This window comes from Neoarius graeffei, chromosome 9 (genome assembly GCF_027579695.1).
Source record: "Neoarius graeffei isolate fNeoGra1 chromosome 9, fNeoGra1.pri, whole genome shotgun sequence".
Lineage (NCBI taxonomy): Eukaryota > Metazoa > Chordata > Actinopteri > Siluriformes > Ariidae > Neoarius > Neoarius graeffei.
In genome coordinates, this window is record NC_083577.1 from 8,462,518 (window position 1) to 8,487,188 (window position 24,671).

Below are 24,671 nucleotides of genomic sequence, written 5' to 3' on the forward strand. Positions count from 1 at the left end.
TGCGGGGTACACCCTGGACAAGTCGCCAGGTCATCACAGGGCTGACACATAGACACAGACAACCATTCACACTCACATTCACACCTACGGTCAATTTAGAGTCACCAGTTAACCTAACCTGCATGTCTTTGGACTGTGGGGGAAACCGGAGCACCTGGAGGAAACCCACACGGACACGGGGAGAACATGCAAACTCCGCACAGAAAGGCCCTTGCCGGCCACGGGGCTCGAACCCGGACCTTCTTGCTGTGAGGTGACAGCGCTAACCACTACACCACCATGCCACCCAAGTCAACTTTATTGTCAAATATGCTATACATGCTCGACATACAGCACAGATGAAATTTCAGTCCTCTCTGACCCACGGTGCAAACAGGCAATGCAATAAATAAAAATAAAAATAGAATAATTGAAAAAACAAACAATATAAACAGTATCAACACTCTAGATCCAGATTTGCTTGTGTGTGTGTGTGTGTGTGTGTGTGTGTGTGTGTGTGTGTGTGTGTGTGTGTAGGGTTAGTTAATGAGCAGATCTTACCTTACAAGAATGTTTTTTTCAGTATTTTTCAGCCGTATGCGTGTAACCTTGGGGCAGATTATATGTTACCTCCTGCTTGTACTGCATGGCTCTGGTGTGTTTAAGTCCATTTGGTGCATGTTTTAGGTCAACATAAATTTTCTATACTACAGACGTGTTCGGGGAAGGTACTGTACCTTTGGGGAAAATCTTGTGTGAAAAAGAGTGTGTTTCAGCTGTCTGTGGGTTCTTTTGGGGCATAATTTATGTTAACAGAAGGCTGTGCAGTGTATTACAGCAATGTGTTGCTACCTTTGAGGCAGTTCTATAGTGTGTTTCAGTTATCGGTGGGTACGTTTGGGTCATAATTTATGTTAACAGAATGGCTGCAAAGTTATATGGTATGTTCCCTGTGTGTGTGTGTGTGTGTGTGTGTGTGTGTGTGTGTGTGTGTGTGTGTGTGTGTGTGCCTGCCTTTTGGGCAGATTTTAAATTAACAGGATTGTTGGACAGTGTATAATAGTTGTGACTGGATACCTTTGGGGCAGATTTTAAGTTAGGGGAATGGTTAAACGTGTGTTTCATGTGTGTGTGTGTGTGAGGGGGGGGGGGGGTGATTATGGGTTAACTGAATGGTTAGAGTGTTTTAGGTGTGGGTGGGTACCTTTTGGGCAGATTTTAGGTTAACTGAATGGTTAAATAAAATATTATATGTGTGAGTAGGTACCTTTGGGACTGGCTTTCCTTTGGGGATGATTTTAGGTGAACTGGATGATTAAATACAGTGTTATAGGGGAAGGTGGGTCCCGTTGAGCGAGATGTTTGGTTAACTGAATGGTTAAATAGATTGTTATAAGTGTGAGTGAGTACCTTTGGGGAAGACTTTAGGTGAACTGAATGGTTAAATAGAGTGTTATCAGTGTGGGTAGGTACCTTTGTGGCAGATTTTAGGTTGACTGAATTGTTAAATAGAATGGTATGAGTGTGGGTGGGTACCTTTGGGGCAGATGTTAGGTCAAGTGAATGGTTAAATAGAGTGTTAGAGGTGTGGGTGGGTACCTTTGGGGCAGTTTGTCAGTTAACTGAATGGTTAAATAGAGTGTTAGAGGTGTGGGTGGGTACCTTTGGGGCAGATGTTAGGTTAACTGAATGGTTAGTTTGAGCGTCATAGGTGTCGGTGGGTACCTTCGGGGCAGATTTTAGGCTAACCGAATGGTTAAATAGAATAAGTGTGGGTTGGTACCTTTGGGGCAGATGTTAAGTTAACTGAATAGTTAAATAGAGTGTTATAGGTGTGGGTGGGTACATTTGTGGCAGATTTTATGTGAACTGAATGGTTAGTTTGAGCATAATAGATGTAGGTGGGTACCTTTTGAGTAGATGTTAGGTCAACTGAATGGTTAAATAGAGTGTTAGAGGTTTGGATGGGTACCTTTGGGGCAGCCTGTCGGTTAAATGAATGGTTAAATAGAATGTCATAGGTGCGGGTCAGTACCTTTGGGGCAGATGTTAGGCTAACGGAATGGTTAGTTTGCGCGTCATAGGTGTCGGTGGGTACCTTTGGGGCAGATTTTAGGCTAACCGAATAGTTAAATAGAATAAGTGTGGGTTGGTACCTTTGGGGCAGATGTTAAGTTAACTGAATGGTTAAATAGAATGTTATAGGTGTGGGTGGGTACCTTTGGGGCAGATTTTAGGCTAACCGAATGGTTAAATAGAATAAGTGTGGGTTGGTACCTTTGGGGCAGATGTTAAGTTAACTGAATGGTTAAATAGAATGTTATAGGTGTGGGTGGGTACCTTTGGGGCAGATGTCAGTGCAGGGAATGCACATTTTTATCTTGTTCTCTTCCACCTCCATCTTGTTGCTGGGACATGCCCGGACACATGAGCTGTGGTCCACCACAAAGTTATCTGCAAGAGCAAGACGGAAAGTGTAGTCACATACATGTTAAAAAAGTAACAGTGCACACTGAAACTCTTCATCGAATCACATGAACATGACTGAATGCGTATAAACTGCGAACATTTCTCCTCCCTCTTTTTTTCAGTAGCCTATACCTCTAGACACATTTTCACAACGAGACCTGCATGACCCATCAGCGGGACAGACGGATAAACATCAGCAGCCCTGCAGTGATCCGCAGTGAGTCAGCGACAGGAGAACAAATCACTCCACACTAAAGCCCTTCAATACGGGATGATCGCGACACTGCTGAGAGAAAATCCAGCCAGGAGGAGAACAGGCCTCCTGCTCTGCGTCTCAGTCTCGCACCTTACTCTATTCATGGCTTCACCTTTTAAGCAACACCCACACAGGAAGTGAGTGGTTTTAAATAGCCAGACATGGACACAAACAACATATTGTATGCCAGTCTACAGGACTATAAAGGCATAATAAGGAAATGTGAAATAGTTAGAGTTTGGTTCAAACATCTCACTTAAAGGTAATTCGAATTATTTGTTTGATTAAAAAAAAATACAAGATGATACAGTATACACACCCCAGAGATGTTCTCATCTCATCTCATTATCTGTAGCCGCTTTATCCTGTCCTACAGGGTCGCAGGCAAGCTGGAGCCTATCCCAGCTGACTACGGGCGAAAGGCGGGGTTCACCCTGGACAAGTCGCCAGGTCATCACAGGGCTGACACATAGACACAGACAACCATTCACACTCACATTCACACCTACGCTCAATTTAGAGTCACCAGTTAACCTAACCTGCATGTCTTTGGACTGTGGGGGAAACCGGAGCACCCGGAGGAAACCCACGCGGACACGGGGAGAACATGCAAACTCCGCACAGAAAGGCCCTCGCCGGCCACGGGGCTCGAACCCGGACCTTTTTGCTGTGAGGCGACAGCGCTAACCACTACACCACCGTGCCACCCCCCCAGAGATGTTGAATTCTCAAATCTGATTGGTCAGATGAAATTGATTCAGTGGGATTTGAACTCACAACCTGCCGATATGACTTGAATAACAAAACTCACACCAGCAACCTTTTCTGCAAAGGATAGTGAAGCATGAAAAAGCATGAAAATCTTCACCAAAGTCTGTAAACACTTTGAAATAAAAGGTCTTTCAGTACATTTGAAGTCATTCAATAGAGGACACATTCCCCTGAAATGTTTCTGACATGATCTAACAAAGGATTTATGGAGGTGTGACAGATCTTTTCTCAGCCTGATACCCTGAGGGGAAAAAAGGTATTTTATCTGTATATATATATATATATATATATATATATATATATATATATATATATATATATATATATATATCTCACAGATGTCCTAAATACACAGAAATACTGGATGAGACAACTGTGTGCGTTTGATATAGGTCTTACGTGGGCACTTCTTGACGCAGAAGGCTCCGTAGGTGTACTTGGCATGAGGGTTGTGTTCCAGTTGGAAGGTGGTAGGGTTGTAAACGAAGGGTTGAGGACACTGCGTCACACACGCCCCGCTGTCATTGAAGTTAGTGCACGCCTGGAATTGATCAAAATATAATCACTATTAAACAGTCATAAAAGTAGAATTCATCAGATGGTTTTGTGTATGTATTTTACATGACCAGCTGGTATAAATGTTCTCTGTTCCATGAAAAAAATACATAAAAATAAGTCTTAATTTTAATGACACTCGCACTTTAAAACAGACCATTCAAAAATTGGAATGTAAATGGCGTCAGACAAAATTGGTAGTGTTCAAATTAGCGTGGAAGGAGAGCTTCCTGAAGTATAGAAAAGCTCTTAGTGCTGCTAGATCAACATATCTCTCCTCCCTAATAGAAAATAAAAAAAATAATCCTAGAGTCCTATTTAATACTGTAGCAAAATTAACCAGGAATAAGTCCACTATAGACACATGCACACCTGCAGTATGTAGTAGCAACAACTTCATGATTTTTTTTTTTTAAATGATAAAATTGAGAATATCCGACAAAAAATTCAAACTACTAATTTAAGGTCAGACAATGTAAGTGACCCTGTAGTTAACAATACAACTGTATCAGATCAGCAATTAGAATGTTTTACTCCCCTTAGAAAAATGTAATTACTTTCATTAATCTCAGCATCAAAAGCCTCAACTTGTGTACTAGATCCCTTACCTACACATCTATTCAAACAGATAATACTTGAAGTAACTGAACTGCTTCTAAAAATAATAAATTCTTCTCTTACGATTGGCTATGTACCCAAATCCTTTAAACTAGCAGTTATCAAACCCCTGATTAAAAAACCTGACCTCGATCCCTGTCAGCTGTCCGATTATCAGCCAATATCAAACCTCCCCTTTATCTCCAAGATCGTTGAAAAAGCTGTGGCACAGCAGTTATGCTTACAGTGCTGAGCGTAAATGAGTCCACCCCCTTTGAAAAGTACAACCCCGATTCCAAAAAAGTTGGGACAAAGTACAAATTGTAAATAAAAACAGAATGCAATAATTTACAAATCTCAAAAACTGATATTGTATTCACAATAGAACATAGACAACATGTCAAATGTCGAAAGTGAGACATTTTGAAATTTCATGCCAAATATTGGCTCATTTGAAATTTCATGACAGCAACACATCTCAAAAAAGTTGGGACAGGGGCAATAAGAGGCTGGAAAAGTTAAAGGTACAAAAAAGAAACAGCTGGAGGACCAAATTGCAACTCGTTAGGTCAATTGGCAATAGGTCATTAACATGACTGGGTATAAAAAGAGCATCTTGGAGTGGCAGCGGCTCTCAGAAGTAAAGATGGGAAGAGGATCACCAATCCCCCTAATTCTGCGCTGACAAATAGTGGAGCAATATCAGAAAGGAGTTCGACAGTGTAAAATTGCAAAGAGTTTAAACATATCATCATCTACAGTGCATAATATCATCAAAAGATTCAGAGAATCTGGAAGAATCTCTGTGCGTAAGGGTCAAGGCCGGAAAACCATACTGGGTGCCCGTGATCTTCGGGCCCTTAGACGGCACTGCGTCACATACAGGCATGCTTCTTTATTGGAAATCACAAAATGGGCTCAGGAATATTTCCAGAGAACATTATCTGTGAACACAATTCACCATGCCATCCGCCGTTGCCAGCTAAAACTCTATAGTTCAAAGAAGAAGCCATATTTAAGCATGATCCAGAAGCGCAGACGTCTTCTCTGGGCCAAGGCTCATTTAAAACGGACTGTGGCAAAGTGGAAAACTGTTCTGTGGTCAGACGAATCAAAATTTGAAGTTCTTTATGGAAATCAGGGACGCCGTGTCATTTGGACTAAAGAGGAGAAGGACGACCCGAGTTGTTATCAGCGCTCAGTTCAGAAGCCTGCATCTCTGATGGTATAGGGTTGCATTAGTGCATGTGGCATGGGCAGCTTACACATCTGGAAAGACACCATCAATGCTGAAAGGTATATCCAGGTTCTAGAGCAACATATGCTCCCATCCAGACGACGTCTCTTTCAGGGAAGACCTTGCATTTTCCAACATGACAATGCCAAACCACATACTGCATCAATTACAGCATCATGGCTGCGTAGAAGAAGGGTCCGGGTACTGAACTGCCCAGCCTGCAGTCCAGATCTTTTACACATAGAAAACATTTGGCGCATCATAAAACGGAAGATACAACAAAAAAGACCTAAGACAGTTGAGCAACTAGAATCCTACATTAGACAAGAATGGGTTAACATTCCTATCCCTAAACTTGAGCAACTTGTCTCCTCAGTCCCCAGACGTTTACAGACTGTTGTAAAGAGAAAAGGGGATGTCTCACAGTGGGAAACATGGCCTTGTCCCAACTTTTTTGAGATGTGTTGTTGTCATGAAATTTAAAATCACCTAATTTTTCTCTTTAAATGATACATTTTCTCAGTTTAAACATTTGATATGTCATCTATGTTCTATTCTGAATAAAATATGGAATTTTGAAACTTCCACATCATTGCATTCCGTTTTTATTTACAATTTGTACTTTGTCCCAGCTTTTTTGGAATCGGGGCTGTAACATTTTAAACAATATCTCAATGAACGCAAACAATTTCCAAAATGTTGAAAAGACAAAGTTTTATATAACATCTGTTTAACTTATAACGTGAAAGTAAGGTTAATAATATAAACTTAGATGATGCATTTTTCAGTTTTACTCAAATTAGGGTTGTGCAAAAATGAGTACACCCCACAACAAAAACTACTACATCTAGTACTTTGTCTGGCCTCCATGATTTTTAATGACAGCACCAAGTCTTCTAGGCATGGAATGAACAAGTTGGTGACATTTTGCAACATCAATCTTTTTCCATTTTTCATGAAGTGAATGAGTCCTCAGTGTCCTTATATGAGCGCGCTGATTGCGCCTTAATCTGAGGCAGGTGTTAATCATTAGTGGCGCGTGCTTTTCAGAGCGCATGTGAGAGAAAGCCTGTTGCACGTGCCAATGTACATGGGTGTGACAGCACAACAGCACCACCACTGATTATTTAATATATCTATTTAGTCCCTGCCTAAAAGCAGAGCTCATGATGAGTTTATGAGCAAAATATTTGCAACGGCACAAAATCAACCTGAATAGAATTATAATATTATAGCACCATGAATGAACCATCAAATTGTGTCGTGCCATGTTATGTTTTTCACCTCAGTAAATCACTGCATTGTCTTGTGACAGTGATACAATAATAATATACACATCACAGTTACGATACATATTTATTCCTTTCTTTGACACCACAATGCCATGCTCCAGAAACAACACCACGACATTTATTATGGTATGACTCTGCAGGATGCCTGGTGGACAGCAGCGAACTAGCGCTTTCACTTTACATCAGTACTACAGAGTTACCATCCAATATCACACTTGATATGTCCAACAGTTGTCTGGGTACATCCTTCACGTACACACACAACACCATTAGGATTAATTCCCATGCGTCTGTTCCTGATTTGAGTGCAATCACAGCACAGACATATAAGGACTCTTAGTAACACACAGACTTTGTACAAGCCTTGTATTCTGTATCACTGTTCTAGTTTTGACCCTGTTTGTGTTTTTGGACTGTGAGTATTGTATTCCCTCTGATATCCTGTATGTGCCTCAAGGTACCACTGCGTGTTTTTAGACTCTGCCTTTGTCTCCGTTTGCTAGCGTGCTTTTAATAAAACTCTTCCTGCAATGACTTTTGTCTTTCACCCTTACATGACAGAAACTGTCATTACTATATAGTTACGATGGAATATTATCGGACACAAGAATTAATCGATATTGATCTGTGTTAGTGTTAGGACTTGGACTGTTTTGGCCTCTAGAGGCCGCTGTTATTTCCTTTTCGTGTCATATTTATTTTGGCCTCTAGAGGCCGCCACTGTTCCTGTGTTTTGTGTTTTTTTTTTAATTATACTCTTTGTTTTTGTTTTTTTTGTTTTGCCCTGGATTGTATATAGTGTACATAGTATAAATAAACCTTTTGTTACTTTTTCTACTTCCGCCTCACGCCTCTGCATTTGAGTCATTCCCCTGGTGGCCTAGTGGGGGTTTGCTGGATCATCACACCAACGAACCAGGTTCGAATCCCAGCAAAACCCTAACAGAAAGACTCCGTCATGACCGACTCAGCAGAGGCTGCTTCAACTGTCTACCCGGCCAACCTTCAGGGAATTATGGCAGCTTTGACACGCTTCGGAGCGACCATGGATGCTCATGGATGTACGCTCACCAGCCAACGTGAGGCCTTTGCTCGCCACGAGGAACTGCTTCAGCAAATTGGGAAAACCCTGGCATAGCTGACATCTCTGCCTGCATCTCCTGCTCCTGATCCAGCTCCCACTCCTGCTCCAGTGCCTCCTGCCATGCTGCCTTCTTCACCTCGCGAACCCAGCCTTCCTGCACCACAGAGGTATGACGGCAAGCACAGTGAGTGCCGAGAGTTCCTTACCCAGTGTCAACTCACCTTTGAGCTTCAGCCTACCACCTACACTACGGATCGCCGCAAGATTGCCTTTGTGATCACCTTATTAGCTGGTAAGGCGCGAGCCTGGGCTACTGCTATCTGGCAAAGACAGGGACCTGAGTGCTTTGATTTCCAGCTGTTTTCTGAAGAGATGCTTCGGGTCTTCGATCAGGCAGACATCAGTACCGACGCAGCCCGAAAGCTCATGTCCATCCGGCAAGGAGGAAGCGTCGCAGATTACGCCATCTCGTTCCGAACACTCGCAGCAGTAAGTGGATGGAACGAGACTGCCCTGGTGTCAGCCTTCCACCATGGTCTGTCTGACCCCATCAAGGACGGTCTGGCCTCTATTGGATGCCCAAGTGACCTCGAAACCCTCATCTCACATGCTATTCGTCTGGACAACAGGATGAGAGAACGCCACCAAGTCTTGAGCCCTTCCAGCCTCCCTACCTCTACCTGGAGACCGTCTACCTCCTTCAGTGACTGTCCAGAACCCATGCAAGTGGGTCGTACTCGCCTCTCCGCATCTGAGAGGGAGCGCAGAAGGAGGGACAAGTGCTGCATCTACTGTGGCAAGCCTGGTCACTTCCGAGCATCATGTCCCGAACTCTTGGGAAAAGGACCGCCCCGTCCAGCTGAGGGAGGGTTGTGACGGGGCCTACCCTCTCTCCCGGACTCCCTGGCCAAGGAATCTACATCCCGGTCTCCATCTCCTGGGGTGAGTCTGTCCATTCTTGTCAAGCTTTGATAGACTCAGGGGCGGCTGGGAACTTTATGGATATTCACTTCGCCCAAAGCATCAATATACCTACTGCACCTCTTGAAGTCCCTCTGTCTGTGTCTGCCCTCGATGGCCAAGCGTTAGGTGATGGAAGAGTCACTCAAGTTACTTCTCCAGTCTTCCTCCAGTCTCAAGGTCACAAGGAAGAAATATCCCTGCACCTGATTCCTTCACCTGAGTTCCCAGTTATTCTAGGCCTTCCTTGGCTTACTCGCCACAACCCTCGCATAGACTGGGTAACAAGCCAGGTTGTGGAATGGGGCCCTGCATGCCATGCCTCTTGTCTGCTCTCTAGCTCTCCTGTGTCTCCTGCCGAGCCCCCTGATCTCACTGAGTTATCTCAAGTTCCCACAGAGTACTGGGATCTCAAGGAGGTATTCAGCAAGAGCAGGGCCGCCGTTCTTCCTCCGCACCGGGCCTACGACTGTGCCATCGACTTGCTCCCTGGGACTACCCCTCCTCGTGGCAGACTGTTTTCCCTCTCTCAGCCAGAACGCAAGGCTATGGAGGAATACCTCAAAGACGCCCTGGTCTCTGGGTTCATTTGACCCTCCACCTCACCTGCTGGTGCCGGCTTCTTCTTTGTCGGCAAGAAGGATGGGGGGCTTCGACCATGTATTGACTACAGGGGCCTGAACAAGATCACTGTGCGCAACCGATATCCCCTTCCGCTGATGTCCACTGCTTTCGACCTGCTCCAAGGCACCACCGTCTTCACCAAGTTGGACCTACGGAACGCATACCACCTCATCCGTATCCGACAGGGAGACGAGTGGAAGACTGCCTTTAACACCCCGTCTGGGCACTACGAATACCAGGTGATGCCCTTCGGACTCACCAACGCACCAGCTGTTTTTCAGGCCCTAATCAACGACGTCTTAAGGGACATGATTAACCTGTACATCTTTGTCTACCTCGATGACATCCTTATCTTTTCCAAGACCGTGCAGGAGCACTGCCACCATGTCCGCCAGGTTCTCCAGAGGCTGCTGCAGAACAATCTGTTCGCCAAGGCCCAGAAATGCGAATTTCATGTTCCCGAGGTCTCCTTTCTGGGATTTATTGTACGGACAGGCCAACTCCAAATGGACCCTGCCAAGACCCTGGCCGTCCGGGACTGGCCTACTCCCAAGTCCGTTAAGGAGGTTCAGCGGTTCTTAGGATTCGCTAACTTCTACCGCAAGTTCATCAGGAACTTCAGTTCTGTGGCAGCACCCATGTCAGACCTCACCAAAGGGACAGGTGGATCTTATGGCTGGTCTCCTCAGGCAGAAAAGGCGTTCAAAGACCTCAAGGCACGCTTCTGCACGGCACCCATTCTGGTCCTCCCGGACACCTCCCAACCATTCATCGTGGAGGTGGACGCCTCGGACAGTGGTGTCGGCGCGGTACTCTCTCAACGTTCGGAAGGAAAGCTGCACCCCTGCGCTTACTTCTCCCACCGCCTGAGTCCTGCGGAGTCCCGGTACGATGTGGGGGATCGAGAACTGCTAGCGGTCAAACTGGCCCTTGAGGAGTGGAGGCACTGGCTGGAGGGAGCGCAACATCCATTCCTGGTTTGGACTGACCACAAGAACCTGGAGTACCTCCAGCAAGCCAAGAGACTGAACCCTCGACAGGCTAGGTGGGCCCTGTTTTTCAGTCGGTTTGACTTCACCCTCTCGTACCGTCCCGGCTCCAAGAACACCAAACCTGACGCACTGTCCAGGCTGTTCTCTGCCACTAACAGGGAGAATGAAGTCGGGCCTATTATCCCGGTGTCTCGGATTGTGGCCCCTGTCCGCTGGGGTATTGAGGAGGCTGTTCGACGAGCCCAACGCCAGGACCCCGGTCCTGGGACGGGGCCACCGGGCCTCTTGTACGTCCCACATCAAGCCCGGGCCAAGGTTCTCCAGTGGGGTCACTCTTCCCCTCTCACCGCCCACCCGGGAGCTCGGAGGACCCTGGACTTCCTGAAAAGACGCTTCTGGTGGCCTAACATGGAGCAGGAAGTAAGGTCATTTGTCCTGTCCTGTGAGGTTTGCACCAGAACCAAGAACCCACGACAGCGTCCCCAGGGTCTCCTGCATCCTCTGACCATTCCCCGGCATCCCTGGTCCCACGTGGCAGTCGACTTCATCACGGGTCTCCCTGAGTCACAAGGTAACATGGTCATTTTGGTCATTGTTGACAGATTCTCCAAGGCCTGCCGCTTCATACCTCTGTGCAAACTCCCCTCTGCTCTTGAAACAGCGAAACTTATATTTAATCATGTCTTCCGAGTCTTTGGTCTTCCACAGGACATCGTCTCAGACTGAGGGCCCCAGTTCTCCTCCCGAGTGTGGCACGGGTTCTGCAAGGTCATCGGAGCCACTGCCAGCCTCTCCTCTGGGTTTCACCCACAGTCCAATGGTCAGACGGAGAGGCTCAACCAAGACCTGGAAACCACCCTGCGAGGCCTGGCTATGGATAACCCGACATCGTGGAGCACCTGGCTGCCATGGGCAGAGTACGCCCACAACACCCTGCAGTCATCGGCCACCAAGCTGTCACCATTCCAGTGCCAATTCGGGTTCCAGCCACCTCTGTTCCCGGACCAGGAGGAGGACGCGGGGGTGCCCTCGGTCAACCAATATGTGAGACGGTGTCGCAAGACCTGGAGCAAGGTCAGGAAGACCCTCATACAGACCTCCAGAACCAACCAGACTCAGGCCAACCACCACAGAAGACCTGCACACACTTTCCGCCCTGGGCAGCGGGTTTGGCTGTCCACTAAGGACCTTCCGCTGCGGGTGGAGAACCGCAAGCTTGCTCCTCGCTACATTGGCCCCTTCAAGGTGGTGCGCAGGGTGAACCCTGTCTCCTACCAGCTCCAGTTGCCCCGGACTCTGAGGATCAACCCCACTTTCCATGTTTCCCTGTTGCGGCCTGTACTGACGTCTACGTATGCCCCTGCCCCTAGGAACCCCCCACCCCCCCGCATCTTCCAGGGGCAGACTGTGTTCACTGTGCATCGCCTGCTTGACTCCCGCCGGGTCCGTGGCGGGTTGCAATATCTGGTGGACTGGGAGGGCTATGGTCCTGAGGAGCGCTGCTGGGTTCCTGCTCGGGATGTCCTGGATAAAGAACTGTGTCGGGACTTCCATTCGGCCCATCCGGATCGCCCTGGGAACGTCAGGAGACGCTCCTAGAGGGGGGGGTCCTGTTAGGACTTGGACTGTTTTGGCCTCTAGAGGCCGCTGTTATTTCCTTTTCGTGTCATATTTATTTTGGCCTCTAGAGGCCGCCACTGTTCCTGTGTTTTGTGTTTTTTTTTTTTGTTAATTGCCTGTTAGTCCTAATTATCTTCACCTGTGTCCTTAATTAGTTTGTGTATTTATACCCCTGAGTTCAGTCCTCTTGTCAGGGAGTCTTTGTGCTGTTATGTTTATCTCCAGTTTCCTTTGTACTGTGTTTTGTGGATCTTCTGAGCTTTTGCATTTTTGCCTTTTTCTTTTTGAATTATACTCTTTGTTTTTGTTTTTTTTGTTTTGCCCTGGATTGTATATAGTGTACATAGTATAAATAAACCTTTTGTTACTTTTTCTACTTCCGCCTCACGCCTCTGCATTTGAGTCATTCCCCTGGTGGCCTAGCGGGGGTTTGCTGGATCATCACACCAACGAACCAGGTTGGAATCCCAGCAAAACCCTAACAGTTAGTTTCAGATTATCTACAACTCAGGAAAGATGCTCATGATTGCTATTGAACTGTACAATAATTGCCAACTGTCCTACAAGCTAGTGGACTAATAAAACTGTTTTAACTCATTTTATATGAAATTGTCGTGAACATTTTTTGTAAAACGTGTTAGTAAATAATCCCACATTCTTTTTTCACACCTATATTTTTTTAAGTTAAGTAAACTGAAATCTATCAATTCACTAACACATTTTAATCATACATGGTTTTAAGGACCAGTCCTACAATACTGATAACTATAAATAAATTGACCCATTGCAGTTTATGTGGTTGGTGCTCACACCAGGCCTGGGTTTATCCGTATCGCTTCTGGAGCGATTTTTCCAGGCCTGGACCTGTTCCGTTAAAACATCTGACCAATCAGGTAATTGTTTACATGTGACGTTGTTTGAGCACATGTTATTTTTCTCCGGGCATCTTTGTACATACTTGTTGCATCATGAAGTCACAGAATACGGATTCATGAAAAATAAAAAATATAATACAAAGCACGAATCTTTTATTCACGGATATGTGATTATTTTCCGTGAAATATCAATAGTAAATTAATATAGCAAACATATAAATGCGGGTAAGATATTTTAATCATGAACTTCGACAGTCCAGACATTTAATTGTTTTTAGACTTCTTAATTTTTTATCCGTGATGCACTGTCCATATGAAACTGGTAACCAATCTGTAATATACTGTAATATCCATGACCAATCCACTGTATATCAATGGAAAAAGATCATGTCATATAAAGTTATGTTTTACCATGTACATTTCATCATAAAACACAGGCCGTTATTATATTCCACCCTGTGGAATTAAATGACATTTACAACTGTTATGGATCGATCTTTGTGTAACATTGTTGAAGCAAAAATATTTTCTGATGCAGGTTAAACATTATCAGTTCATTTGTTTACAAACATGAGAATTACTTCCTCATTTACGTAAGCACCGACATCCATATATTTATATAAAACATATTTTGTCTTAAATATAAATCTATGTGAAACAAATTTTAAATACAACCCCGATTCCAAAAAAGTTGGGACAAAGTACAAATTGTAAATCAAAACGGAATGCAATAATTTACAAACCTCAAAAACTGATATTGTATTCACAATAGAACACAGACAACATATCAAATGTCGAAAGTGAGACATTTTGAAATTTCATGCCAAATATTGGCTCATTTGAAATTTCATGGCAGCAACACATCTCAAAAAGTTGGGACAGGGGCAATGAGAGGCTGGAAAAGTTAAAGGTACAAAAAAGGATCAGCTGGAGGACCAAATTGCAACTCATTAGGTCAATTGGCAATAGGTCATTAACATGACTGGGTATAAAAAGAGCATCTTGGAGTGGCAGCGGCTCTCAGAAGTAAAGATGGGAAGAGGATCACCAATCCCCCTAATTCTGCGCCGACAAATAGTGGAGCAATATCAGAAAGGAGTTCAACAGTGTAAAATTGCAAAGAGTTTGAACATTATCATCATCTACAGTGCATAATATCATCAAAAGATTCAGAGAATCTGGAAGAATCTCTGTGCGTAAGGGTCAAGGCCGGAAAACCATACTGGGTGCCCGTGATCTTCGGGCCCTTAGATGGCACTACATCACATACAGGCATGCTTCTATATTGGAAATCACAAAATGGGCTCAGGAATATTTCCAGAGAACATTATCTGTGAACACAATTCACCGTGCCATCCGCCGTTGCCAGCTAAAACTCTATAGTTCAAAGAAGAAGCCATATCTAAACATGATCCAGAAGCGCAGACGTCTTCTCTGGGCCAAGGCTCATTTAAAATGGACTGTGGCAAAGTGGAAAACTGTTCTGTGGTCAGACGAATCAAAATTTGAAGTTCTTTATGGAAATCAGGGACGCCGTGTCATTCGGACTAAAGAGGAGAAGGACGACCCAAGTTGTTATCAGCGCTCAGTTCAGAAGCCTGCATCTCTGATGGTATGGGGTTGCATTAGTGCGTGTGGCATGGGCAGCTTACACATCTGGAAAGACACCATCAATGCTGAAGGTATATCCAGGTTCTAGAGCAACATATGCTCCCATCCAGACGACGTCTCTTTCAGGGAAGACCTTGCATTTTCCAACACGACAATGCCAAACCTCATACTGCATCAATTATAGCATCATGGCTGCGTAGAAGAAGGGTCCGGGTACTGAACTGGCCAGCCTGCAGTCCAGATCTTTCACCCATAGAAAACATTTGGCGCATCATAAAACGGAAGATACGACAAAAAAGACCTAAGACAGTTGAGCAACTAGAATCCTACATTAGACAAGAATGGGTTAACATTCCTATCCCTAAACTTGAGCAACTTGTCTCCTCAGTCCCCAGACGTTTACAGACTGTTGTAAAGAGAAAAGGGGATGTCTCACAGTGGGAAACATGGCCTTGTCCCAACTTTTTTGAGATTGTTGTTGTCATGAAATTTAAAATCACCTAATTTTTCTCTTTAAATGATACATTTTCTCAGTTTAAACATTTGATATGTCATCTATGTTCTATTCTGAATAAAATATGGAATTTTGAAACTTCCACATCATTGCATTCCGTTTTTATTTACAATTTGTACTTTGTCCCAACTTTTTTGGAATCAGGGTTGTAAAAACTGTTTTGTTAGCTTAATACCACATACCGATTATTTTTTTTTTATAAATAATCATATAAATGTCGATAATTGTGGAACAGTTTCAATAACTGTGGACAAAGGTGTCAATAACTGTGGTGCAATGTCACGTGATATGATACGCTAAGTAATCAGGAATCTACTCATTTTTTTCCACTGGAACTTTTCGTAATTATTCATGCATAATTTACATAGTGAAATTCTTTTCTACTTTTGCATTGCCACTTTAGATATCTTTTTCGTAAGTGTGTACAGGAGATTGTCTGGAATCTGGTAACATCAGAACCATGATGGTGGGAAACTTCATGACTTAAAAATGAGCAAAAATATGAGTGTAGTGCCAAATCTGGGGGAAAAAAAGCCATTGTTATTCCTGAGATTCCTCAAGAACGTTTTATCAGACATGTCACGGAGTGAACTGTGACCCTTAAAGCTGTACACCGAGCGCACAGTCAGTCATCCGCCGCCACTTTAACATCTAAACTGACTTGCCGCTAGTGTTGCTGGTATTCTCCACATTGCATCACCGTTACTGTTTACATTGTTTCATATTACTGGTCATTTTGTCATTTATCACTAATTGCCATTGCTTTATTACCATTCTAACAACTGTGTTGTGTAGGAATGCGGGGAAAGACTTACTGGCATTTTAATCAACAACAGTTTGTTTGTCATTCATCATTCATAGTATTCCGTTAAAATACATTCACCACTCATCGGTATTAACTCTATCTGGTTCCACAAATGCAATGATACATACTGGCTGTTAAAAACTTATTTATTTGGTAAAACTTGGTAATCACCACTCTGTAAACAGTTTGTACAAGTTTGATAATGAAGTGGTGCTTGAAAGTTTGTGAACCCTTTAGGACTTTCTATATTTCTGCATAAATATGACCTAAAACATCATCAGATTTTCACACAAGTCCTAAAAGTAGATAAAGAGAACCCAGTTAAACAAATGAGACAAAAATATTATAGTTAGTCATTTATTTATTGAGTAAAATGATCCAATATTACATATCTATGAGTGGCAAAATTATGTGAACCTTTGCTTTCAGTATCTGGTGTGACCCCCTTGTGCAGCAATAACTGCAACTAAACGTTTCCGGTAACTGTTGATCAGTCCTGCACACCGGCTTGGAGGAATTTTAGCCCATTCCTCCATATAGAACAGCTTCAACTCTGGGATGTTAGTGTGTTTCCTCACATGAACTATTCTTTAAATTCATTTTTTAAGACAAGGATTTTTTAAGATGTTACCTTGACAGTTTCGGCGATAAAATTCCGCCTCACATGAACTGCTCGCTTCAGGTCCTTCCACAACATTTCGATTGGATTAAGGTCAGGACTTTGACTTGGCCATTCCAAAACGTTAATTTTATTCTTCTTTAACCATCCTTTGGTGGAATGGCTTGTGTGCTTTGGGTTGTTGTCTTGCTGCATGGCCCACCTTCTCTTGAGATTCAGTTCATGGACAGATGTCCTGACATTTTCCTTTAGAATTCGCTGGTACAATTCAGAATCCATTGTTCCATCAATGATGGCAAGCCGTCCTGGCCCAGATACAGCAAAACATGCCCAAACCATGATACTACCACCACCATGTTTCACAGATGGGATAAGGTTCTTATGCTGGAATGCAGTGTTTTCCTTTCTCCAAACATAATGCTTCTCATTTAAACCAAAAAGTTCTATTTTGGTCTCATCTGTCCACAAAACATTTTTCCCAATAGCCTTCTGGCTTGTCCACGTGATCTATAGCAAACTGCAGATGAGCAGCAATATGGCTTTTTTCCTTGCAGCCCTGCCATGCACACCACTGTTGTTCAGTGTTCTCCTGATGGTGGACTCATGAGCATTAACATTAGCCAATATGAGAGAGGCCTTCAGTTGCTTAGAAGTTACCCTGGGGTCCTTTGTGACCTCGCCGACTATTACACGCCCTGCTCTTGGAGTGATCTTTGTTGGTCGACCACTCCTGGGGAGGGTAACAATGGTCTTGAATTTCCTCCATTTGTACACAATCTGTCTGACTGTGGATTGGTGGAGTCCAAACTCTTTAGAGATGGTTTTGTAACCTTTTCCAGCCTGATGAGCATCAACAATGCTTTTTCTGAGGTCCTCAGAAATCTCCTTTGGTCGTGACATGTGTTGTGAAGATCAGACTTTGATAGATCCCTGTTCTTTAAATAAAACAGGGTGCCCACTCACACCTGATTGCCATCCCATTGATTGAAAACACCTGACTCTAAGTTTACGCTCAAATTAACTGCTAATCCTAGAGGTTCACATGCTTTTGCCACTCATAGATACATAATATTGGATCATTTTCCTCAATAAATAAATGAGCAAGTATAATATTTTTGTCACATTTGTTTAACTGGGTTCTCTTTATCGACTTTTAGGACTTGTGTGAAAATCTGATGCTGTTTTAGGTCATATTTATGCAGAAAATTATAGAATTATAGAAACTTCTAAAGAGTTCACAAACTTTCAAGCACCACTGATACACCAGAAGGTGACCTGAACTTTTTTTTGGAAGAAGAAGAAAAAGAGTTCATCACGTTCATTTCAGCATCCACTTCATGGTTCCAGGGGGAAACCAAAGGACCATACCATTCATTGTAAATAGGGTTGTTTGGCGGGTGAATGGAAATGGTTTTGCTTATTTCTTTATGTTTTCTTATTTGATTCAATATTTTGTAATGATGTAGTCAATTGATTACAACCCCGATTCCAAAAAAGTTGGGACAAAGTACAAATTGTAAATAAAAACGGAATGCAATAATTTACAAATCTCAAAAACTGATATTGTATTCACAATAGAACATAGACAACATATCAAATGTCGAAAGTGAGACGTTTTGAAATTTCATGCCAAATATTGACTCATTTGAAATTTCATGACAGCAACACATCTCAAAAAAGTTGGGACAGGGGCAATAAGAGGCTGGAAAAGTTAAAGGTACATAAAAGGAACAGCTGGAGGACCGAATTGCAACTCATTAGGTCAATTGGCAATAGGTCATTAACATGACTGGGTATAAAAAGAGCATCTTGGAGTGGCAGCAGCTCTCAGAAGTAAAGATGGGAAGAGGATCACCAATCCCCCTAATTCTGCGCCGACAAATAGTGGAGCAATATCAGAAAGGAGTTTGACAGTGTAAAATTGCAAAGAGTTTGAACATATTATCATCTACAGTGCATAATATCATCAAAAGATTCAGAGAATCTGGAAGAATCTCTGTGCGTAAGGGTCAAGGCCAGAAAACCATACTGGGTGCCTGTGATCTTCGGGCCCTTAGACGGCACTGCATCACATACAGGCATGCTTCTGTATTGGAAATCACAAAATGGGCTCAGGAATATTTCCAGAGAACATTATCTGTGAACACAATTCACCGTGCCATCCGCCATTGCCAGCTAAAACTCTATAGTTCAAAGAAGAAGCCGTATCTAAACATGATCCAGAAGCGCAGATGTCTTCTCTGGGCCAAGGCTCATTTAAAATGGACTGTGGCAAAGTGGAAAACTGTTCTGTGGTCAGACGAATCAAAATTTGAAGTTCTTTATGGAAATCAGGGACGCCGTGTCATTCGGACTAAAGAGGAGAAGGACGACCCAAGTTGTTGTCAGCGCTCAGTTCAGAAGCCTGCATCTCTGATGGTATGGGGTTGCATTAGTGCGTGTGGCATGGGCAGCTTACACATCTGGAAAGACACCATCAATGCTGAAAGGTATATCCAGGTTCTAGAGCAACATATGCTCCCATCCAGATGACGTCTCTTTCAGGGAAGACCTTGCATTTTCCAACATGACAATGCCAAACCACATAATGCATCAATTACAGCATCATGGCTGCGTAGAAGAAGGGTCCGGGTACTGAACTGGCCAGCCTGCAGTCCAGATCTTTCACCCATAGAAAACATTTGGCGCATCATAAAATGGAAGATACGACAAAAAAGACCTAAGACAGTTGAGCAACTAGAATCCTACATTAGACAAGAATGGGTTAACATTCCTATCCCTAAACTTGAGCAACTTGTCTCCTCAGTCCCCAGACGTTTACAGACTGTTGTAAAGAGAAAAGGGGATGTCTCACAGTGGTGAACATGGCCTTATCCCAACTTTTTTGAGATGTGTTGTTGTCATGAAATTTAAAATCACCTAATTTTTCTCTTTAAATGATACATTTTCTCAGTTTAAACATTTGATATGTCATCTATGTTCTATTCTGAATAAAATATGGAATTTTGAAACTTCCACATCATTGCATTCCGTTTTTATTTACAATTTGTACTTTGTCCCAACTTTTTTGGAATCGGGGTTGTATTTTTGTGAATGGTTTAAGCCAGTGGGAGGGGCTACAGCTAGTTTTAGGCTGTATTCGGCCCCATTCCCTCAGTCTGTCCCTGTGTCCGAAATCACTCACTACTCACTATATAGTGGACTGGATAGTGAGTTCGCCATTTTGTAGTGCTGTCCGAATGTATAGTGAGAATTATTACACCATATATAGTGCACTAAAAGTATCCCAGGATGCACCGTGAAAAGTAGTGTACAACCGATGGTCACTAACCAAGCAACATATCCCATCATGCATTGTGGTCATGCTGAGAAAAAAGTGTGTTGGGGTGAATGGACGGAGGAAGAAACACATTATAAACAATCATTCAAGTACAATTAAAAAGAGTAAGAGAACAGAAAATAAGCTAAAATAGAATAAGGCAAGAATAAAAGTTACAGTGCAGAGCGAGGAATTGATCAAAAGCCTCGAATTTGATTTAATAAAAGGCAGCAGCAAAAAAGAAAGAAAGTATTCAGCCTGGATTGAAAAGAACTGAAAGATGCAGGCACTTTATATTGATTAATGTGGGAAATACGCTCAGTACAATAGGTATTTATCACAAAAATACATGAATGCATTTATTATTTTGATAACCCACCAGCCAACTGACCTGTCACATTTTAATTGTGCGACAATAATGACGTGAATAACGGCGCGGCGGAGTAGTGTCTCATCTCATTATCTCTAGCCGCTTTATCCTGTTCTACAGGGTCGCAGGCAAGCTGGAGCCTATCCCAGCTGACTACGGGCGAAAGGCGGGGTACACCCTGGACAAGTCGCCAGGTCATCACAGGGCTGACACATAGACACAGACAACCATTCACACCTACGGTCAATTTAGAGTCACCAGTTAACCTAACCTGCATGTCTTTGGACTGTGGGGGAAACCGGAGCACCCGGAGGAAATCTACGCGGACACGGGGAGAACATGCAAACTCCGCACAGAAAGGCCTTCGCTGGCCACGGGGCTCGAACCCAGACCTTCTTGCTGTGAGGTGACAGCGCTAACCACTACACCACCGTGCCGCCCCTGGCGGAGTAGTGTCCGAAAGCGTTTTTTCATTTTACCAATAAGCTCAATATATAGTCCTCTATATAGTAATTCCCTATATAGTGAGGAGGGAGTAGTGAACGAGTGAGTGATTTCAGACACAGGGTGTGTTCTGACTGAAGAGGGAGGTACTGTTGTTTGTAAGGTGGTGGAAAGTTTGTCCAGGGTCCTTTGACTGTTTACATCTGGTTACATTGTTTGCACATTCACACATTACTGCCCCTTCTGCTGCTACATCTGATCATTGCCTTATTTTTGTATCACACTACCTATGTTTCACTACATTTAACCTTTATTTTGTACTACACTGGGTGTTTTTGTTGCTTTTGCTTTTATTGTTCACTTTTATTGTTGCACTATATTGCCTTACTTTGTATTACTTCTTCTGTCTATTTATTTATTTGTAATTGACATTCATGGTGGACAGCAAACTAAGAATTTCACTGTGCAAGTGGACATGTCCTTACTGTGCATATGACAATAAACACTTTGAACTTCAACTTGTACTTTAGCGGCATAGCCTGACGACTTTATGCCTATTTATTTTGTGTTTTGTACAGATTTGTTTTGCCATTTTTTGTTATCACACTGTACATATTTGCAGCTTTTCAAAATAATTAGAAAAAGACAATTAAAAAAAGCACTTTTTATTGGAAAATGGTTTCTGCCTCTTCCATTGGTTCCTCTGCCTATCATCTTGCCACAAGACAGAAAAACAGCTCATATCACTCGAAAGTGTCAGATCTGCTGTTTATTTTGATATATAAGACCATGGAAAACGGTTTATAAGACCACAGATACAAATAAAATATTTATAATAACATTTTCAAAGTCAAGCTACTCAATAGAATTCACTGTGCAGCACCAATATAATTTTTACCCTCTCTAAATTAGTTTCGCTTTGTAAGGAAAATAGGTTATTTACTTACTTACTGGATGGAGGTTGGTTTCTGTGATGTGGCCACATTTGGAAACTTTTCTCAGGATATTTTCAGTCAGTAAATACATATTTATTCAACTCTGCATTTAGTGTACTACAATGGACTTTTGCAAGGGAACGGTATAGAGAGAGACACACACACACAAATTTGCTCTTTTATGAAAAAGTGGGTGGCTCTTAAAAGAGCTGTTGGATTGCTGAAGCCAGCGGCGGCAGCGCGCTTTACTTGGAGCTGGTGGACTTGGTGACGGCCTTTGTGCCCTCGGACATGGCGTGCTTGGCCAGCTCGCCAGGCAGTAAAAGGTGCACACCGGTCTGGATCTCTCTGGAGGTGATGGTGGAGTGCTTGTTGTAGTGAGCCAGACGAGAGGATTCACCGGCAATGCACTCGAAAATGTCATACACGAACGAGTTCATGATGCCCATAGTCTTAGACGAGATGCCGGTGCTGGGGTGCACCTGCTTCAGGACCTTGTACACATAGATAGTGTAGCTCTTCTTCCTGGACTTTCTGCGCTTCTTGCCTCCTTTACCAGCCGTCTTGGTCATGGCTTTCTTGGAGCCCTTCTTGGGCGCGGTCTTACTTGGCTCGGGCATGGTGCTGCTCCTCAGTTAAACTGTAAGAGAATGAATAAGGCCCGCCTTGCGGCTGCTCTATTTACAGGTCCACAATGTAATTAGACACGGGGCAAGAACATATTTTATTGGTCAGAGTTCCAAACCTCCTCATACGGGGAGCCTCCTACCACTCCTCCCACTTCCTTCCCCCCCCGCCTCACTTTGTCTCCCTTCCCGCCGTTTTATATTCACATCAGTGATGTGGGTGTGGGTATATATGGTATATATATATATATATATATATATATATATATATATATATATATATATATGTATGTGTGTGTGCGCGAGCGTGTGTGTGTGTACAGGCAGTGGACAGGACCATAAGGCCTGTACAGGAGGTAGACAATCCCGCCCCCACGAGTCTCCCTGCTAGGGGTCATTCACCCTTTTGTCTAGTGAGCATGCTTCCTGGCAGAGTGAAACTTAGGGATGCCCACCCAGCATGTGAGTCAGTTCTGGTGGGCTGGGCAGAGGAGATCATTAGTTCCAATGGCCAGGAAGGCGGTTCTGCAGCACTTTGTGGAGAGCGTAGGGCATGACAGGGCACCAAAGACGTCATGGCCATCATTGTGACGACTCTTTGTACCACTGAATCCTGACTTCTGAAGCCGAGAGAGTGGATCTGCCCCAGTGCAATGGCTTTTCCACTTAAAAGCTTTCCTGCACAGGTCCTTTGCACAAACCCATCTCTTCACATCGTCAACAAATTTGCTGAAGCTTCTCGTCTCTTCAGTCTCACCATCAGCCTGGACAAGACGGAGGTTCTCGTGCAGCCTGCCCCAGCTTCTACTGCTCGTCCTCCCTCGATCTCCATTGAAGGAACAGAGCTCAAGTCAGTGGAGGCCTTCAAGTACCTTGGCAGTGTCATCTCCAGTGACGGAACCCTGGACAAGGAAATCAATGCCAGGATCTGCAAAGCCAGCCAAGCACTAGGTTGTTTGCGCTCACGTGTGTTGAACCAGCACAACATCAGGCAGTCCATGAAACTCAAGGTGTACAATGCCGTCGTCCTCTCCAGTCTTCTATACGGAAGTGAGACGTGGACACTATACAGAAGGCACCTGAAACTACTGGAACAGTTCCACATGCGTAGCCTGCAGTCAGTTCTTGGTATCCGATGGTAGGACAAGGTCACAAACTTGGAGGTCCTGGATAGAGCAGAGACCACAAGCATCGAAGCCATGATCCTGAAAAATCAGCTTCAGTGGACCGGCCACATCATCCGCATGGATGATTCACGGATGCCAAAGCAGCTGCTGTACGGCGAGCTCTCCACTGACAAGTGAAACCAAGGCATGCCTTGCAAGTGATTCAAGGACTGTGTGAAGGCCAACATCGCCCATGCCAAGATCACTCCAAAGCAGCTGGAGCAATGTACACAAGACAGAGATGGTTGGTGTGCACTGACAAGACAAGCCCACGACAGCTTTGAGGAAGCCCGGCGAACAAGCCTTGCTGATGTTCAAGCACGACAGAAGGCTGCTGCTGCCGCACCAGCTGAGCCAGGGCAGTTCACTTGCCCACACTGTGAACGTTCATGCCGCTCAAGAATTGGACTCCACAGCCACATGAGAGTCCACAACAGATGAATTGTGCAAACACAAAGCATCATTATCGAAAACGATGGACAACCAAGATAAGACCATGTGACTCAATAGAGACTTTGTTTGTGATTTATTCAACTGAGAATCAGAAGTGTGAAAACAGGTGAAGAAATTAGTAAAGGTATCACTTTGCAAAAGTGTGATCTGACTTCATAACGTGGTTACTTCAGTATGTAAAAAATAAATACTGTACAAATCTGACTCACGCCATTACAAAGCTCCGGTTCTGCTCTTTCTTGTTACATGTGTGTTGCATTTCATATCTATTGAGGTATTTCACCTGACGTCACAGGGTCACGTGACGCCCTGGTGTCCGCCATTTTGGACGGCAAGCTAGCTAATGTCAACAACAGTAGCTGGTATGTTACTGTAGCAATGTTTACGTTCAGTCATTTGGATGACTGTTAAAACCTTTCAGTCTCAAGTTTTTCCTTTACTGGATTTACTAGTTTACTGAGCTAGCGCGCGCTGGCTCCGGGCTTGGCCGGCTAGCGC

At 43.8% G+C, this 24,671-nt stretch overlaps 1 protein-coding gene across 3 annotated transcripts in view; it reads right to left on the reverse strand.

Moving 5' to 3' along the window:
- LOC132891447 (receptor tyrosine-protein kinase erbB-4-like) overlaps positions 1 to 24,671 on the reverse strand; it is a 962,854-nt gene that overhangs the window by 222,821 nt on the left and 715,362 nt on the right. For all 3 annotated transcript variants that reach the window (XR_009655323.1, XR_009655322.1, XM_060928997.1), the window contains exons 7-8: positions 3,875 to 4,016; positions 2,320 to 2,433 (exon numbers count right to left, since the gene is read on the reverse strand). Coding sequence is in view for 1 of the 3 variants with exons in the window: in XM_060928997.1 (XP_060784980.1) it covers positions 2,320 to 2,433; positions 3,875 to 4,016 (256 nt within the window). In the remaining 2 variants the exon portion in view is untranslated. The remainder of the gene's footprint in view (positions 1 to 2,319; positions 2,434 to 3,874; positions 4,017 to 24,671) is intronic.